At 33.0% G+C, this 19,980-nt stretch overlaps 2 protein-coding genes and 1 long non-coding RNA gene across 5 annotated transcripts; all 3 read left to right on the top strand.

The window, feature by feature from the left end:
* The first annotated feature begins 263 nt into the window (after nt 1–263).
* Nucleotides 264–3,082, top strand: LOC114748405 (DNA-directed RNA polymerases II, IV and V subunit 12). The gene is made up of 3 exons (XM_028936789.1): nt 264–353; nt 548–640; nt 3,021–3,082. Exons 1-3 carry the CDS (start codon nt 314–316, stop codon nt 3,041–3,043), a joined length of 156 nt encoding a protein of 51 aa, XP_028792622.1. The 5' UTR covers nt 264–313; the 3' UTR covers nt 3,044–3,082.
* A 7,774-nt stretch (nt 3,083–10,856) lies between these two features.
* Nucleotides 10,857–14,698, top strand: LOC114748403 (protein NRT1/ PTR FAMILY 8.1-like). 3 transcript variants are annotated; one of them, XM_028936787.1, is made up of 5 exons: nt 10,857–10,886; nt 11,584–11,771; nt 11,853–12,070; nt 12,479–13,032; nt 13,473–14,698. In XM_028936787.1, exons 2-5 carry the CDS (start codon nt 11,666–11,668, stop codon nt 14,305–14,307), a joined length of 1,713 nt encoding a protein of 570 aa, XP_028792620.1. In that variant the 5' UTR covers nt 10,857–10,886; nt 11,584–11,665; the 3' UTR covers nt 14,308–14,698. The 3 variants fall into 3 exon arrangements, with proteins under 3 accessions (XP_028792620.1, XP_028792617.1, XP_028792619.1); XM_028936784.1 differs by lacking the exon at nt 10,857–10,886 and adding an exon at nt 11,050–11,132; XM_028936786.1 differs by lacking the exon at nt 10,857–10,886 and having other exon boundaries at nt 11,172–11,771.
* A 1,429-nt stretch (nt 14,699–16,127) lies between these two features.
* Nucleotides 16,128–17,053, top strand: LOC114748406 (uncharacterized). Its single transcript, XR_003740466.1, has 2 exons — nt 16,128–16,342; nt 16,641–17,053. It is a non-coding gene; the product is annotated as an uncharacterized LOC114748406 (long non-coding RNA).
* The last annotated feature ends 2,927 nt before the right edge of the window (nt 17,054–19,980 follow it).

Here is a 19,980-nt window from a genome sequence, read left to right as displayed (position 1 = left end):
GACCGCTTAAGACGAGCCGTTCTTCTTCCCGGTTGACGATCCAACCTGTCTGGTCCGGCTCCAAAAACACTGTTTAAAACCCATACATCTAGAGCAAGAGGTTTCGGCCCATTTTAGTTTTGCTCTTGTGGCTGGGTCGTATAAGCCCATTGAACGGTTTCGCCAGAACGTTCAATTATTTTATGTGTGTGCATGTACTGTTGAGGGCCGTCCCATTAAGAGTCATACTGCTACTATTCTACCGTCTTCCTCCCATCGCTCTTAATCGAAAGACCTAGGGCTTTACCTTGCTTCACTGCAACTTGCTGAAGCCATGGATCCTCAACCTGAGCCTGTAAGCTACATCTGTGGGGGTATGTTAACTCTCCTAGTTTTCCATTTGTTTCTCAGTAAAGTTTTTTTGGTAAAAATACAGGGTGTGGCTGAGATTCTTTTATGCTTTTGCATTTGAACCTGTTTTTCTAAAATTTTTTTGTCTATTTTTAAAATTTGTTGGGTCTTGAGCCTTCGCTTTTTTTTTTTAATTTGTTTCCTGGACTTTTTGTAGATTGTGGGATGGAGAACACCCTTAAACCCGGCGACGTGATACAGTGCCGAGAATGCGGTTATCGGATTCTGTACAAAAAGCGTACTCGTCGCAGTAAGCTTCCGCCATCTCTGGACTTTCTATTGTTGTGTTATCTTTTTCTTACAGCCATTAGGTCCCGGGAAGCAAAAGCTCGAATTTTATTTTATATCCATGGCTGATATTCGTTACAATGTCACTCAAACATGCATGCCTGCCCACCTTACAGAGTGAAGAGAAATGCATACCCAATATATAATTTGTTGTTGTAATTCATTAATTGTTGAAGGAATTGAGTTATATATTCTACAGTATATACATATGCGTGGGTGCTAATTTTGTTGGAGTGGGACTTCTCTTTGGTTCTCTTTTTGTTTTTTTATGAATACTGTTGTTTGTTTAGAAAATATTACAAAGTGGCAGGTCTTTGTTGCTAGCCTCAGTTTTTAAGATCTGCTGGATCATCCGTAATTCTCACAAGACTCAAATTTGGTTTAATGTCCACTAAAAGGAAGAACAAAGAGACTCTAATTCATAACATTCAGTTGGCAAACATTATGATGTTATACATTTGTGCCCGTTTTAATAATTGAAATTTGGGGACTTGATGAGGGAAAATGGGGAAGGTATATAAGACCTTAAATGGCAAAAGGGAAGAACAACAGCGGTTCCGATTCATATGGGTTTGATCCTTGCTGCACCTCTTTCCTATTCCTACTCCCGGGATCTTGTGCTTCCTTTGAAACCAAATGCAAAAAGGGAAAAAAAAAGAAGTTATGATTGATTTGGATAAGACTCCCCCCACCCCCCCAAAAAAAAAAACAAAAAAACAAAAACGAGTTGGCAAATGCTGAAATGTTTTGCAGGCGCAGATCTTACCCTCAATATGAGTTGTGCCATTTGGGCCACTGCTTCTCGGTGGACTTAAGATATTAAGACTGGCATTTTGGTATACATATCATACACTGCGTCTGATTGTTAATGGGTGCTACCTCTGGTCCCTACTATAATGACGTTATGCATGTTTCATAATATAACATATGTTGTCTAAAATATTAATTTTTCCCACCTAGTATCCCTAACTAATTATAAATCTTTCTAACTAATTAGTCAAACATTTCTGCCTAATGAGTTTTAGTGAGGGTAACTTTGAGATTTTACAAGAAATAAATTTTTACTAACTTTATTAACTTATGTAAAGTAATTAATTTGAGCTTATAAAAAGGAGCTGAGGTAGTATGATATTACATCCAGAGGCCCTATAAATAGGTTTTTTATTTAGGGAAATCGGATGTACAATATCCACTTACCTGAAACTCAAGGGATAACCAGAACTGGCCTGTTTAGTGTTTTGGACTTGGCCTCCTTATGTATAGGTTTACATACATATTTAGCTCTCGAGTGATCAGACAAGGAGGGATATATTGATATAGAAATAACACTTGCCTTTGTCTTTGCCTTGAGTTTCCTTTTCAAGAATCACGGCTGATTACTATGGAATTGTTTAGCTTTAGCATTCATTTTTTCCCTAAGATGCAAGCTCGCTTAGAAGTTATTACAATGGAAGCCTTTAGGCTGTCCCTTTTTTCTAATATATTATGTAATGAATCATCTTTATACAGTATGTCTTCATATCTGATGAGTCTTTTACTTGTGCCAAAATGGTTAGGCTCAGAATATATTGCTTTGTACATTGGATCCCTTCTATTATTTCATTCGTTGGTAGATTTATATTTTGTTTAATATATTGTAAAATATACAAAATATGATATTTTGTCTCTTTTCTCACCCTCTTTTCCACCAAGTTTTCTGATCCAATGCATTTGGTATTAGTTTTTTCTGTTCAAACATGTAGCCTTGCATTGGGTACTACTACTAGATTTTGAGGTTAGCCATATAAAGATATTTTTTTTCTCGTCTTTATTTTTGGCACATATGCAGATATAACTTTGCTGATTCTATATTTTGCATCTCTTTCATGTGATATTATAATGTGTGAAGATAAATGCTAACTTTTCTCTATTGATTCAGCAGAGAATTTTCTGTGTATTAGCCCTTTGCTGTAGTTGTTGCAGAGATTCTGTTTTTCCTTGAAATTTCTGCATTAATTTGGGTTGTGGAAGTTTCTACTGATCAATTGATATTATCCAATTAGCTTAAAGCAATTCAACTGCGAGCAGTTTAAGGAACTGGCCCTGTTTTATACATTGAATTCATATTTATTTGGTTTAGATATAGTTCTTGTCTTGTGATTTAATGACCTCAAATATACTGGTTCCATTTACTCTGAGAGAAGATATGTTTTATATGAAGTATGAATATTACGGCAGATTCTGGTGTATTGCCTCCTTGAACCATAATTTTCAATCCTAGGCTAAAATTGTGATCTTTTCTAACTGTTGCCTATACGCGCACGTTATCTACAGTGCTCAGCCAAATTAATTATTTTGTGCAGTTGTTCAGTATGAAGCTCGCTGAAGCAAACTGTCGCACCATGGCTGGCAAATTGCTGGAAAAGTATCGCATCATGGTCTTGAAGATGGTTATCAGTATGCTGTCCATAAAATTGTGGAACAAACTGATACTTGAACTTTGTCGTTGACTCTGCTCTTGTGGTTGCATTTGTGTAATGATTGGGTATTACAAGTGCCATTTTGTGGGGACTTACATATGGTAAAAGAAATTGAACTGTGAAGTGTGTGGTTTTGTTCTAGATCTTATTTGTGCAAAAGTTAGCAGTACTTTCATAGTTTCGGAAAGCTTAGGTAAGAAGAAGCTAAATGGCGCCATAAGAGGATCAACGACTGGGCAACTTTCAATTTAGAAAAGTCAGAACATGCCCGTGTGCTCCGTTTGGATGAAAGTAATTTATTGGTTGTCTTCTAGTAATTCTAGGCAGATATTTAACCTGTGGCTAGGGAAGACCACGTTGTTTGACGTGGACCTGTCTGTGTGGGAGGCCAGCCCTGGAACATGAAAACTACAAATGGAATTTACGCCAAAGGATTCTCAAACAAGCAACAGAAGTTGATCAATGGAACAATAATGTTTTTTTGGACCAAAATGAATGGAACAATAATGAAATTCTTACCCCAGGCGCCACAAAACAGAGTGATCAAGTCTTGCTTAGCCTTATGTATTCACTCAGGAATACGGAAAGACGATTAATCTTATTAAGAAGAAAAGGACATCGTTAATCTGAATATTTCGACATTCATAAGACGTATTAAAGGGAGAAAGATTTTTAACTCGATTAGGGCCTTCAAATCTAGTCCAAAACCCTTATGGATGTGGATAGAATGGGTTGGGACGACATTTCAATGTTTTTTTCCTCGTTTAAATGCAACGATGATGTTATATGGCTTGATAATTTAGAGTAGGAAAGCCAAATTTGGGTTTATTGAAGTGGAGAATGGATGTTCGAATTTGGAGATGTGTTTATATATAGTATTTGATAGTGTTTTGAACAAGCTACCTTTAAGAAAAATTATATATATACCTCGTAAAAAATAATTTAGAATAGGAAAAATGACAAATATGGATCATAAAAATTTGTTACGACACTTTAATAGTTGATTTGCAAACAACATATTTTTATAAAAGTACTTAATTTGGGATTTTGTATTTTTCATTTTTTTGCCATTTTTTTTAAAAAATAACTGGTGTTCCTGTGAAAATAGTTTAAAGGCACAAATTTGTTTGGAAAATTTCCATTTAGAAGCGTTGAGCAATCATAAGTTTTCTTGGGTTCAATATTACCTTGGAAATTTACAATTGCAGCCCCCCACCCTTAAAAATGATAACAACTAATATTACGGTAGGAAACAAAATTGCTGTAATTTTAAACTTTCAGAATAAATTCAATGCAATACTCAAATCTAACTTTGTTATACATGAACTGTATATAAAAGACAATAATCATTCCGGTTATAACTATAGAACAAGGTTTTAAAGATTTCCTTAGTGTGAAATTGTATATAAAAGACACTTCTTTTAAAGCTTAAAAACAGCATAGAGTGATAGTGAGTAAGAAGAACATTGGGAAAATACCCATTAATATGTTTTCAAGATAAAATCAGAGAATAAAATAATCTGGATGGAGAAATGGAGAAAATGTGTGTGCGTGTGTGTGGGTGTTGGTAGTCATTAATCAATGTGAACACAGGAAGCGTGCGGAGAAGAAGACGTGAAGACGTGCAATGGATTGCTATTGGCCGGTCAAGTCAAACCCACAAGCGGCTCCTCCAAATCCATTTGTTCAAAATTTAATAATAAAATGAGTCACAATTGACTGGGGAGATATGATTCCTCTGAAGTAAGATTAAGGATTGAGATATCTTGAATTTAAAAAATATTTTTTAAAAATGAATATCAATTAAATTTGACAATACTTAAAATATAACCGCATAGATAAACTTCAAGAAAAATAATATATCTATACAACATAGTTAATTAGGATATTTGATAATCTCAACTTGATTAGTTGTCACTTGTCACACTAGAGGAGCATTACTTCCACAACAACCTAGCAACTTTTTATTATCCAATAATTATTAAAGCTTAAAAGAGTCTATGCTTAGTTGGCCAAAAAAAAAAAAAGGAGTCTATGCTTATGTACTAATCATAGCGGGTCCCATACACTTGGGCATTAATAGTAATCCTAATTCCTAAGTCAAAAGGGCAAATAATAGGTCACTAATTAGGATATTTTAGGCATCTCCCGTAATTATTAGGCCATCCTAACCCCTAAGTGGGTTCTGATTTTTTATATTTTTTTCAAAAAATTTAAGTATGTAGTATTAATATATTATTATTAAATATTAGTTGTCTAAGAATAATGTCCACATTAATTAATTAGTGTTCTAAAGTTGCATTATGTCCAACGTCATGCTTGCCTACTATATGACAGATAATCCATTATTGAATAGAATTTTAGTTGGCGTTGTCATGAAAGGTGCATTCACACTTCCATTCACTTTTAAGGAACCATAATTAATGAGTGCGAATTTGAAATGATGACGCTGGTCCCTTGTTTAGCGATTTGATTCTTCGCGAGAACTCAAGTTAATAAAAAAGAATACTTCTTCCATTTTATTTTTGAGGTGGAGAAAGAAAATATTTTTTATTTTAAATATAAATTATCTAATTAAATTTCTTATATAAATATATAATTGTATTCTTAATTTATTGTTTTACGGACTATTATTTTCTTGAACTTATTAGTTCATTAAATAAAGTTGGAAGGTGATTAAATTTTAAGATAAAATTAATGAGATTTATTTATTTTTGTTTTGTTGAAACACCTTGTAAATAAAATCAGATAATTTACAGAGATTAAAATATTTAGTTAAGTTAATTATTTGTAGTTGTTTATGTTAATTTTTTTAAATTTTTTTAATCAACTTCATTTAGTGCTGCCTCAATGGTCACACCAAAATAGAAGTGAATGGACCGGTGTTGGATGATTAATGGTGTGTTTAGATTAGCGGTAGTAAAACTGATTTTTATTCTATTTGATATTTACAAACGTGAGTTGGAGTAAAAGTCAATATAGTATGATTTATGTTTAAATTGACATTTAAAACAAGTCAGTTTAAAAAGTTGAAACATGTTTGGATTAATAATGAAAAGTAAGTTTAGATGTAAAAGACTGAAAAGGGCATGAGGTTTTGTATAAGATTCACTTAATTAATTTGAAAATATTAAGAATATACATAAGTATTTTAGAGAGATATTTTAGGAAGATAATGTAACATATAATATAATCAAGTAATTTATTTAGTTTTGTTAATCTATTCAAATAATAATATTAAAATATTTATCATTAAATTTTACAATTTTATTTTTAAAAAACTAAATTTAATTATATAATATTATTATATTTATTAAAAGAATAATAAATAATATAAATGTGCTGTTTACGGTTGGTAGGGAAAAAAAATAAACGTGTTGGACTACGAAGGGACACGAAGGTAAAAAGATTAGTGGGTCCCACTCACCGCAACACACCTAAAGGCAAAAGTAAGAAAAAGTTGCATTGAGATAAAAATCAATTTGAAGCTACAGTGCGGGGGAGAAAAACGCAATCCTAAACAAACTTTTTTCTTCAAATAACTGTCTAACCATGTTTCACGCTTTCCAGGACACGTTTTGTAGTTTAAATGTTAATTAATCCAAACATAGCTTAAATGAGTCGATGCGGCGGAGTTAGATTTGCGGGTATGGCTGCAGGCTATCCAAAGCACTACCAGCTATTGCAGAATTGTTTGGAATCATTACTTATATTGGTTCAAAGGCTACCAAAGGATTGATCTTCGCTCAGATTGTATGAAAGCTATGAATTGACCAGCAGAGATTGTGACAATGCTGACCCTTTTTGTGACATTATAAATGAAATTTAGTCTCTACTTCGTAAGGACCCAAAGGTCCTAACCAGTCATTTAGTTAGATGAGATAATTTTTTTGCCAAACAGATAGCTCAGCTTTCACACTTATTGAAGTTAATTGTTGTATCTTTGATCACTCTCTGCATTTTAAATTTTGAGGTGGAAGTTGATGATAGAAACTTTTTTATTTTTTGCATTCTTTATAACCCTCTTTTAAGATAATTAATTCAATTATTACTTTAAAAAACTTCATTTAGCATGTGCAGTGAATATAATTATTTTGAAAAAAAAAATATTCATTTGCCGAACAAAATGGATTGCAAAACATTTAAGTTTGAGACTCAAGAATTAAAAAAGAAAAAAGAAAATGGGATTTATTTGACTCGAATTTAAATCAATTGATGACATCAACGTCAATTGATTTCCTAAAAACTTATTTTATCATTATTTTTCTAGTATTCCATCCGGTAAGAAACTCACCTAATACAATATTATTACTTGACCCATAGGCAATTAAATATGATCTAATCATAGAATGCCCTTTTTTTTTTGTTTGCCAATGATCTAATCATAGAAAGTTAACAATAAGTAAAATAAAGTACCTTTCCCCTGAAGCAATCTACCTCCATTTCCTCCCACCTTCAACTGTTTTTCAAGGGGGGAAAAAACTAAAACCACCTTTTTCCTTTGCTTCTGCACAATCATGAACATCCAAATATTTATATTGAAAAGAGCAAAGTAAGCATTCATATGGCAATGGAGATAATAACAAAAGATAAATGCATGAATTTGGCACATGGCTAATTCCTTTTGGAGATAACCAGCAAAGAACACAACCGCAAATTTGAAAGACAATTTTAATTTTAATTTTTTTTAAAAAAAATTCTGAAAGTAAGAGAAAAGGAAGTAAATTTGACTATGGGTAATATATTACATTTAAATTTATGTTTTGGCATTTGGTCTTTTAAAATAATTACAATTTTTAGGATTTCTTTTATGTCTTTCGTTCTAACTTTTTTGTTTCCCAAAATAATAATAATAACAATTTTTACAAAATGCAATGTTAATTAATATCTATTTAAAATCTAAGATTTATAATAAAATGCATGATTTACGCAATAAAAAATGGAGCTAATCTTTCCAAATTTCTATAATATATTAGATCTTAGAAGCCTTCTTATTTAAAATATACAATGGAACTTATCTTTCCACACTATACCAAACCTCTATGTTGTGAAAGTCCAAAAAAGAAAAGTCTTCACACTAGTGGAGAATTCACTATGACCCGCCATGGCAATGCATAATATCCTACTCAAAAGAGCAGCTTCATTACATGTGAAAGGCTAAAAAAAAGAAGAAGCCAAAATATAATATTCTCAGCACCTCTTATGTTTTATATTTTTTTTAGCTTTACAAGCTGTAAGATGCATGATTTTATTATTGAATACTAATTGACCTGCGTATTCTATTTTTTCTTTATTTCAAATCCTTAACTCTAATTTAAGATATTTTTTCATCATGCCAAACTTACCCTTTTTGTGTAAAGATCCATCTCACTTTTAAAATTTTGTGTAAAGAAAATTAATTAATTTTAATTATTTGTATTAAAAACTGCTTTATTAAAGAAAAACCTCTTTAATATATGAAATCATAAAAAGAATTGAGGAGAAAAAATAATAAATTTAATAAATAAATTAATTAAGATCTTATATTTAGAATTAAAAAAAAATCTTCGTTAAACCTTATATTCAAGATAAAGGAGTATTTTTGAATATAAAGTTGAATTTATGAAGTGAAGTACAAAATAATTACGTGATAATAGGTCAAATTTTCCACATTCAGGCCCACAAAGGTCAAATTTTCCACATGATATGAGCAATTTCATGATCGCATTCAGATGCATAACGATTATTTCTTTTTAGATGCCTTTGGTACGAGCCATTTGGAGGGAAGTTGAAGGATTTTAATATTTTTTCTTGTTTGGTAACACGCAGATTTTAAGAAGGGAGGGAAAATTAAAATCTCCCTTTCTCAATCTCTCCTCCAAAAATAGGAGGATTTGAAAGGAAATGGTAATATTTTGTCATGTTATGATCATTACGCTTATATTTATTTTTAATATTCCTATACTATCCTAAATCCTTTGTTTTTTGTCTCCAGACGCTGCTCTCTCCTTTGTACGACCAAATATTTCATTTAAAGATGGAATACAGTACAAGTTGTGGCTGAACATTACTTCAGTTTTCTTTTTAATAATATTTAACGTTGTAGAGTATACTAGAATTCTGGTATAAATATTACTCAATAAATGTTATTTACAATTCTATTTTATTAAACATTCTATAAAATTTGAAAAAATAATCTTAAATAAAATAAGGGTAAAATTGTCAATGTCAAAATATTTTTTCCTTCCCTCCCCTCATAAACCAAACAAGATAATATTAAAATTCCTCTCCTCTCCTCCCATTCCCTCCTTTTTTATAAATCTAAATAAGGTAATATTTAAAATCTTTTCATTCTCCTTCTTTTCATTAAAATTCCTCCCTTCACTTTTCTCTCATTGAGCCAAACAAGAGAGCTTTAATTTTTTTGCTAGTTACTCATGGTGAAGAGAATTGTAGGTAACCATTTATAATTCAATGTTTGCATCATACTTTGCAAATGCATCGTTGAATATTAAAGTATAATTTCAATTTATCATTAATTTAAATCATTATCACAAATTTCATGAGTATTTTATTTTTTAAAATAAATAAATCGTCCCTTTGTGTGTAAACGGCAACTTTGCTTACTATTTGACTTTCATTGACAAAAAAATTAATAACAAAATTAAAAATATCTTTAAAAAATTAGGTGTGGTCAAAAGTCAAACTCCGGCTCGTCTGACTTGGCCGAAATCAATTCCTTCTCCTTAATGATGGGCGATATTGTAGATTTTTAGTTGCTTGTTTTGACTTTTAAGAAATTAACGTCTCTAGAGTTTTGTTAAATTTCTATGAAATTCATATCGTTTAATTATTTTAATTTGAATTATTATTTTTAATTTTTAGATAACCTTCTTAGATTTTACTATCTCCTGTCTTTAATATAAGAGCTTGTTTGATTTTTATTTTGGTTCTAAATATAAGACTCTAATCCTCTTTGTCTCTTATATTTATCTTTTTTTTAAGGTAGTCCTTATAATAATGGTAGTAGTTTTAACTAATATATTTGATTTATAAAGATATTTTAGAAAATATAACATTTATTTATTACAAATAACTGACTAATTAGTTTTCTTAATATATTCAAATTAGTCAACTAGCTTTTATATTAAGAACTAGAGGTAGTGTATTATTTTTTATTCGACAGATCATTTAGAAAGAAGTAAGGTTAATTATTTTGAACTAAATAAATAATTTATTTTTCAGAGTTAAATTTTAAAATATTAAAAATTAACGAATTTATTTGATAAAAAGTACTATTTTTTTTTGTAATATTCTTTCTCTAAATGTATCTTCGTTTAACATTCAACTACCGGGTGTTAATAATTGATTTATTATTAAATACACCTTTTTAATAACGATAAAAAAGAAAATTATAATAAATACTTCAAAAGGTAGGTTGTTGTTTTTTTATCTCTGGCAAAAAAAAAAAGTTTGTTCTTTTAATCAATAAAATATTTCGAAATTTTCTCATAAAAACGACTGAGAGATTATTTCGTATTGAATTGTAATAGATATAATAATAATAGTAGTAATAATAATTATAATACTACCACCACCACCTCCGGTCCTAATTATTAATTATTAATGGTGGCAAAAGTATGCGTTACCCAGTGACGAAAATACTGGCACAGCACGTTGTTCCGTTTCTAAAGCCGAAAACGTTTACGCAAGCTGGAGACTGGCTGGGATCAAATGCGATTCTACTTTGAAGAATCTAATCCAAACAGGGTATCGTTTTCAAGATTCTTTGCATCTCTGACTCTCATTCCCACGGCCAAAAAAAGGTCGGCACTTTCATACTCTGCCTTTTTTTTTTTTGAATAAATAAAAAAAAAATCAGAACTTTTCCCGTATAAAGAGGCCAGGTTAGTGACAGAACACTCGCATGGGTTTAAGGGCCATTCTGGTTCTGGGTTCATCGTTATCAGTATCATCACCCCAAACTACGCGTTCTCCAGAACACTGTAGATTCTGGTATGAATAGCTAATTTATCATGTTGAGAAATGCATTTCTCTGATTATATATTCTGCTTGTGGGACCATTTCTGCTTGTGAAAACCATACCTTTCAGCGGATTCAAGTGGAAATTCTCTGAGATTTTGCTTCTTAATATCCTGATGTGCTTTTTAACTATTCTTGCTTCGGATCCTGTTAGAAGTTGTCTTGGGTTGTAAGAGTGATTTGCAATTAAATTTCAATTCTGAACTCCTGAAGGAGGTTAAGAATTGATACACAGCTAAACATGAGAAACAAATGGATTATTTTAGGTTTCGGCTAGAGTGGCTCCAGAGAAGTCATTTTTCTTTAAACAAGGACCACTTCGTTCTAGTCATTTCTAGTTTGGTCGCTTGATTTTCACCATATCATTGTATTTTTTAGAAGACTGGGTGAATAATTAATAATCTCCTTGCTTTTTCCTATATAGTATTTTGATTCCTGTGCGGCACGATTGCAAGTGAATACCTCATCTGCGCAAATTACCTGGTGCGTGCCAATTCTGAATAACAATGGCAGAGGATGAAGTTTATACAAAAGATGGAACTGTAGATTTCCGCGGAAATCCAGCAAATAAGAAGAAAACTGGGACCTGGAAGGCCTGTCCCTTTATTTTAGGTAACTATGGTGTGGTGTTATTGGAATGCAATATTTGATATTCTGAGATCCTTAAAGTTTTATGCTTCAATTAATTAACAGGAAATGAATGTTGTGAGAGATTGGCATACTATGGGATGAGCACAAATCTGGTGCTTTATTTTAAGAAGAGGCTGCATGAGCATAGTGCTACTGCTTCCAAGAACGTCTCAGATTGGAGTGGGACATGCTATATCACACCATTGATTGGAGCATTTTTGGCTGATGCCTATCTGGGGAGATATTGGACTATTGCTAGTTTCTCCATAATCTACGTTATTGTGAGTATGGTTTCTCCAGTACTGTACTTGATTACTTAAGCATAGGTTTGTCTCAAATATGGTTTTTCCATAATCTGGCGCTAATGCTTTGTCTCAAAGATGGTTTCTCCGCTGCTGCCGATTCGAGGTTGAAATTTTTAGCTTTGATATTGATCACTTAAGCATCACATATGCATATAACTAACTCAGGATGAAGAAAACTAACTATTGGCTTCTGTAATAAGGTTAATTACGTGTTCAAACTTGTAAAAAGTTAATAATAAAATGGGCGCATTTTCTCATATGAATATGTGGTAAGCAGAATTGTTTATGGGTTATGAATGGTACGATGCAGATATATATTTCATATTGATATTGATTCTATCTTCTTGCTTTAGACAGCTAAAAAAGATTCCCCTATGTACACAGGGAATGACACTCTTGACATTGTCTGCATCAGTCCCTGGCATAAAGCCAACCTGTCATGGTGAAGACAATTGTCATGCTACTGATGCACAGAGCGCAGTGTGCTTCGTAGCACTCTACCTCATAGCTCTTGGCACTGGTGGAATTAAACCTTGTGTGTCATCATATGGAGCAGATCAGTTTGATGACGCTGATGAGGTTGAGAAGGAACACAAGAGTTCTTTCTTCAATTGGTTCTATTTCTCAATTAATATTGGTGCTCTTATTGCTTCTTCTTTACTGGTTTGGGTGCAAGATAATGTGGGTTGGGGATGGGGTTTCGGAATTCCTGCAGTGACCATGGCAATAGCTGTGGTGAGTTTCTTTTCAGGAACTAGATTGTACCGAAACCAGAAGCCTGGAGGCAGCCCCCTCACGCGAATCTGTCAAGTCATTGCTGCATCCATAAGAAAGTACAAAGTACAAGTGCCTGAAGACAAGTCTCTTTTATATGAGATAGCAGATACAGAATCTGTTATCCAAGGAAGCCGCAAGCTTGATCACTCGAAAGGATTAAGGTAAACCAATCAAAATGAACTTTGTAATTGATTAGTGGGTTCATTATCAGGATTTCTAATAAGAGTATAATTAGTGGATTTTTTTTTTAACAACTCAATGACACGTGATTATGTGCTGATCTGCCAACAAAAAAAGAAAAAACTTCCATATATCTTATTTTTTGTTGGACAACATGAAAAACAAACCCAAGAGTCTTTACCTAAGTCTATCAATTGATTATTTAATGTTTTCTGTTTGTTGATTTGTAAAACATAGGGAAATAGTGATATAGTCAGCTTTCATGCCACCTCAGGTGCTGTTACTGAAATTTGGATGAGTATTGTCATTTGTTTTGTGTTAGCTTCATTGATAAAAAAAAAAGTATTAAAGAACAGAATATGACTATCCAATGTGTTTCTTGGCTTACGTGGTATATATTCACTTTTGTTGGATGTCTCAGCTTCTTTGACAAAGCAGCTGTGCCAGAGCAATCAGATAGTGTGAAGAGCCCAGCAAACCCTTGGAGACTTTGCACTGTGACTCAAGTGGAAGAGCTGAAAGCTATCATAAGACTGCTTCCTGTATGGGCCACTGGTATCATCTTTGCTACTGTCTATGGTCAGATGAGCACCTTATTTGTGTTGCAAGGGGCAACAATGGATCCTCATTTTGGCAAATCCTCCTTTAAGATCCCACCAGCATCTCTTTCAATCTTTGACACCATTAGCGTAATCTTTTGGGTCCCAGTGTATGATCAGATTATTGTGCCAGTTGCTCGAAAGTTCACTGGACACAAAAGCGGAATAACTCAGCTTCAAAGAATGGGCATTGGCCTCTTCATATCCATATTTTCCATGCTCTCAGCCGGAGTTCTGGAGCTCGTAAGACTTAGAATGGTGAGACGCCACAATTACTATGAACTCAACCAGATTCCCCTGTCGATCTTCTGGCAGGTTCCCCAGTATTTTATCATAGGGTGTGCAGAAGTCTTCACATTCATTGGTCAGCTGGAGTTCTTCTATGAGCAAGCACCTGATGCCATGAGAAGCTTGTGTTCTGCTCTCTCATTGCTCACTGTCGCACTTGGACAATACCTGAGCTCGCTCCTAGTGACGATTGTCACGAATATCAGTACCAAAAATGGCAGTCCTGGATGGATACCTGACAATCTGAACTATGGTCATATCGACTATTTCTTCTGGTTATTGGCTGTGCTAAGTGTTCTGAATTTGGTAGCTTTCCTGCTGGTGGCAAGGTTGTATAAATATAAAAGACCGGTTGGTCCTCTTCGCTGAAAACTGGGTTAAAAGTGCAGAGGCAAATAAGTTTGGGAACAAAAGTCCTGCTTTAGTATAGGAATGATAGTGTCCATATGAATAAGATTCTCTGAGGATTTGTTCTGTTATTTCAGTGTTTAGAAGTATGGCTTTGTTTCATTTTCGCTTTGTTTCAGTGTTCTGTAAGGCTGAAACAAAATTATCCATCTGATTTGAGTACTGGAGTAACAAAATATCGTTGAAGCATCCTGCTCATGTTAGACCAAAATTAGGGTTGGTGTCAAGATTGAATTATGTTCCTCTGTCCATTAGTATTTTATCCTCCAGTGTATGTGAGAAAGCTCATGCAAATTCATAGATTAGTTTTCAAAATGCTGCATGAATGGAACTGCGAGACTAACATTGAGTACGATATGTGTTATGATTTCTTTAAAAGTTTTTATCATAACTTTAGGCCCATTTGATTTTCTACAGCGGGAGAGATCGTATTGTAAAAGCATTTACTACCTCTGGTGCTAAGTATAAAATTTAGTCTATAATATAAATTGCATTACAAATCATATCTTATATTTAGAACTAGAGGTAGCGCATGATATCTTTTTGTGTTCCGAATATTTAGGATTAGAGGTAGTATATGATATCTTTTTGTGTTCGGATTGCTCCATAAGCATCATTTTTTATGGAAAAGTAAAATCACTTGCCACAGTTCAAATCATACAAAACGAAAAAAATAAATATTAATTTTTAAAGGGATAGATACAAACTAATTAAAGTGGTATATACAACTTTTCATATGTAAATAAGCCATTATGATATTAGGTTTTGTAAAACTAAAATAACAAATAGGGAAAATCACAAGTAAAGGCCTCCCGAATTACCAAAATTACGCAGAGGTTACCTGAATAAATAAAATTACCATGAGAGATCCAGTCCCATATTGTAAATATAAAATCTTAGTGAAATGTCTGAAATGCTCCTAAACCAAATGACAAGTTGACTATAAGAAATGACAAATTCATTTTAATGAATGACAACTTCAATAGATCAAATCACAATTTGGTTGAAAGTATGTCAAATAACAAGTTGACTATAAGAAATAATAAGTTTACTTTAGCAAATGACAACTTCAAGAGATCAAATCACAACTTGGCTAAGAGGCATTTCAGACATTTCGCTAAGATTTCATATTTGTAATATGAGATTGGATCCTTCATGGTAATTTTACTTGTTCAGGAGACTTCTGTGTAATTTTGATAATTTGAAGGCCTTTATTTGTCATTTTTCCTAACAAATAACTTACCCTTATCAGTTTATCATTATGTTAGAATAATTTCATTATTATGAATGGATTAGCGTTAATCAATGTCAAATTAACCACAAAAAATTTCCTATTCCTAATACTAAGCAATTTTTCATATTATATATTATAGCACTTTATTTGAAATGCATTGAGTGTAATTGAATAGATCATATTAAATAAAAACTAATTTCAATGCAATCTTTGTAACAAAAATTTAAGTTGTCTTTGAAACAGTGCTAGCAGTACTATAGTTTTACAGTAACCCAAAATGTTTAAATCAACAAGTTATTTATTAGTATGACAATATTACCCCAGAAATTTGCATTCCGGCATTTCCTTGGCAATTCCCCTGCATGCAGGTATTTATTATTATTATTATTGCCTTTAATAATAATCGATTTAGAGAGTGTTCGAAGGAGTGATTTTAGTGTTTAAGAAAAATTTTGTCTTGATTTAATTAAAATTATTAAAAAAAAACTGCTGTTAAGTAGTTGTTTTTTAACATTACTGCCTTCAACGAGGTGCCACCTACCCAAATTGACGGTACTGAAGTGAAGACGGAGAAGGCGAAGGAATTGCTGCAGCCTGCAAGTCACCTCTGAGGAATCGCAATCCCTGTCACACCAACTTCCTCCTCTCACGCCTCACCCAACATTCTGTTTATGCCGGCAGTTCATCCTCGGAGGCATCCCAGTGGATCAAGTCGAACCCAGTCTCGTTGTTTGTACCTTCAAAGTCCCTCCCCGTCTCACTGTAACATGCCTCATCCTTCGATTCTTCCTTCATAGATTTCTGTTTTCTTATCCCTTTTTTTTTTTTTTCAAACTATTCTACTCTTTCATAATGCATTTCTCGCATTCATAATTTTTGCTGATTTACCACATTGGAAAATGATCATTCATTTGATTGTTAGACTCAGTTCAGTGGTTTTAGTTCTCAATAGGAGTGTTTAGGCTGGATTTGTGTTCTTTAGTGACTAATTGCTACTGTGGATATGCGATAATTCGTGTTGTTCTCTGCAATTTTATTTGTTACTTTTGCTTCTTGGTAGGAAAAGTTGCCGATATAATGGGGAAATCATTCAGAATAATGAGTAATCTCCTAATCCTTAATGAATTTTGGCTGTAGGTACAAGTCTCTTATGGGACAGGAGTTACTGCTTTTGCAATTTTATTTTATTTTTTGGGTTCCCTGAAATTATTTTATGAAAATATTTGAGAATCTGAAACATATTGGGCTCGCTTCTACAGGACAGAACTGGGAAGTTGGCTAACGCCTAACGGTGCAATAGCTAACCCTGTAGATGAACTTGGAGGTGCCGTAGCTCATTTGGAAGGTCTCCCCTTGGATGTTTCTGTTGACATGTCCATTTCTTATCTCTCAAATGCCCATGTTAATGCAAGAATTTGCTGGAAACTTACTTTTGGTATATGTGCCTTTCAATTTGAGGTCAGGTTTTACTCTCTTTCTATCGTAGTTATGTTGTGCTAGTGAAACTGAAATTGGGGAGAGTATGCAAGAGGAGGAAGAGTAAGAGGCTTAAAGGGAAAATCTGTGAAAAGTTCTGTTTGGAAGTTTGATTTGAATTACAGGGGTAGTCACTAATGGCCTAAGCTTATAGCGAGATTGACCCGCAAAGGACCTGAATTTGAGTACCAGATGGGGGAAGAGTAGGATATTTAAATGTATCAAATTATGCAAAATTTCTTGGTACATGATAATTTTTCACCCCAACTTCACTCCTACCCAGCATACCCTATGCAGCTATGCTAGTCCCTAACTTTTTCAATCTGGATCCTTAACATTTATGCATTCCAGGAGAGAGATATATCAGAATGTAGCAGTGATGTAGGACAAGGGAAAAGAGGGAGAGGGAGAAGGAGTAGGAGGGGAATAGGAGAAGAACGGAGGAATTAATGAGCAAAAATGTCTGACAAATGAGGAAGCCCTAAGTTATTCATAAAGCCTAGATACAAATTATAGAATTAATAATTAATAGGTTAAACTAATGTAACTAAGATAAAATCCTAATTCAAAATAAAATAAAGAAAGTCTTGTATAAAATAAACCCTAAACTCTCTTATCCCTATCTTAAGTTTTCAATTTTCCATCAAGTGGTGTTTGGATCCTTATCTGATTTTCGTACCCATGATTTTGTTTCTATCACTCCCAATATACTACGTGTATTTACTAATGTAAATGTAGAAAAACCACATTGTTGTCAATCAAAAAAGAAAAAAAAAGCCAAAAGAAAAAGAAAAAAAGAAAAAGCACATTGTTTTTAGATTGTTTAAGTGATCCACCTGACGACTGTGAATGTTAACTTGTTCTACGTTTCCTGTATAGATATGCTATTAACTCTTTCTTTGATATTTCTGTCGGTAGGGATTTGTGCATCACTATGAGTTCTTGCTGTAATTGTTTGCTTTATCTTAGTCTTGGCTTTTTGCACCTACTCTGTTATGAGGTTTTAAGCCCTCATTTCTAGTCATTCCTTCTGCTACACGCACCGACAATTATTTTATTGATATGAATCTTCATGTGGAGGTTGCCAGACATAGTTTAGCGTGTTTTAATGTAGTGATCATATGCGTGCGTTAACTGTTGCACGATGAACTAGACATGACTTCTAGGCTCTTGGGACGGAAAGGAGGTTATTCTGGAACAGTAGTTCACTTAAAAAATAAAGCAACTGGAGAATTAATAGCAGAAGGTCGTCATTCACTATTCGGAAGACATGCGAGCAAAATGTAGTTCTCTTGTGGTCTGGTAAATGCATGTGTGTATATATATATATTTTTTGACCTTTGATATGTTCTGAAAGAGTACATGGGGGGAGGCTTTTATACACTGAAGATAAAAGTTAGAAATTTTTCTCCCCGTGAATTATAGGTTTGTTTAGTTCCTTTGAGCATGAGCATATACTTAAATTATTGTAACCCACGCTTATATTTCCTCCGTCACATCCTATAAGAACTCAAAGTGTATCAAATTGATGATTTTATATATATTTTTTTAAAATTGTCTCTCTTTAGTGTTTGATCCAGTTTTCTTTTATGTATCGTCGGGATGTAGTTTTTTTTTTTTTTTAACATTTTAAACATGTATAAATTTGGAGTTCTTATTCATGAATTAATCCAAGAGATATTAAAAAAAATCTCTAATCTTGAACTAAACTCATCCTTCAACACATAATCATATACACAGATTAATTACTCTAATTAGAATATACACATGTAATATACATATATACCCAACAAAAAAGAACAAAAAAAAAATAGTAAGTTGAGATTATATTGTCACTTTCTACTCAAAGTTTAAATGAACAATAATATTGTGAAACTCTAGTAATCCATTCAAAGAGTTTAAGACCCAAAGAGGAAAAATTCAGATTCAATACACGACTAGCAGAAGTTAATATATGAGCAAGCACAACAACCTTATCATTGAGGAGGCCACTTGTCATTAAACTAGTTTTTCATAAGAGTGCTCATTCATCTTTGAGTATTAAACTTTTCTTCGTACAACAGTACCTACATTAGGTGCCCCATTTTAATTTATTTTCTTCAATTTATTTGGCCCCCTCTTAGATGGTGACCTCCTGTGACAAAATTGACCCATCCTAATTAATTTTTTTAGTTAATATTAACAACTCAGGTAAAGTGATGATATAGTCCAATCTTTATCATAGCGCTTTTCAGAAATGGCCTGGACAATCACGATAAAAAAACTCAGATAAACAGCAAGCTAGCTAGTAGGAGAGCAAATAAACGACCCTTAGATACATGCAACTAAGAAATGTTGCCAATGATTATCAAATGAGTCATCCAAGAAACACACAATTTTCAATTACATTATTAGAAAAAAGACATTTAACGATACAAAATAACGGCGGTTAAGAAGAAAAATGACGTAGAAAAAAAGGCGGTGGTATTTTTGAAAATAAGTGAATTGACGCTTCACTTTCTACAGTGGTTATTAAGAAAACCGCCTGGAAAGTGCTTTTAATGGCAGTTAAATAAAGAACTTCCGTTAAAAGTTCTTTCCATGGTGGTTTTCTTAATAACCGTCATAGAAAGTTTTAAAATAAACAGCAATAGGGTTCAGTTGTACTCATTTTCACAGTTTCATATCCGTACGCTGTGGTCCCCCTCTGTCCCACAACCAACAAATTGCTATTACTAGCCATTCCCCCTCTTTCTCGCCTTTTAAACTCTTTCATTTTACTTGTGATGTCTTATCGCCGTCCACCGCTGTTTCAACACTCATCTTCTCGCATTTGAATAGTCTCTGCTGAGTGAGTATCCTCTTCTTTCATTCTTTTCAATTTTTCTTGATTTGTTAGATGTTTTGACCATAAAAATATATTGTATTTTAAATGGGTTTGTTAG

Source organism: Neltuma alba, unplaced genomic scaffold, assembly GCF_004799145.2.
Source record: "Neltuma alba isolate B1F8T4 unplaced genomic scaffold, ASM479914v2 tig00005701_pilon, whole genome shotgun sequence".
NCBI lineage: Eukaryota > Viridiplantae > Streptophyta > Magnoliopsida > Fabales > Fabaceae > Neltuma > Neltuma alba.
The sequence above is the reverse complement of the archived record's forward strand: the minus strand, read 5'-3'. Positions and strand labels throughout refer to the sequence as shown.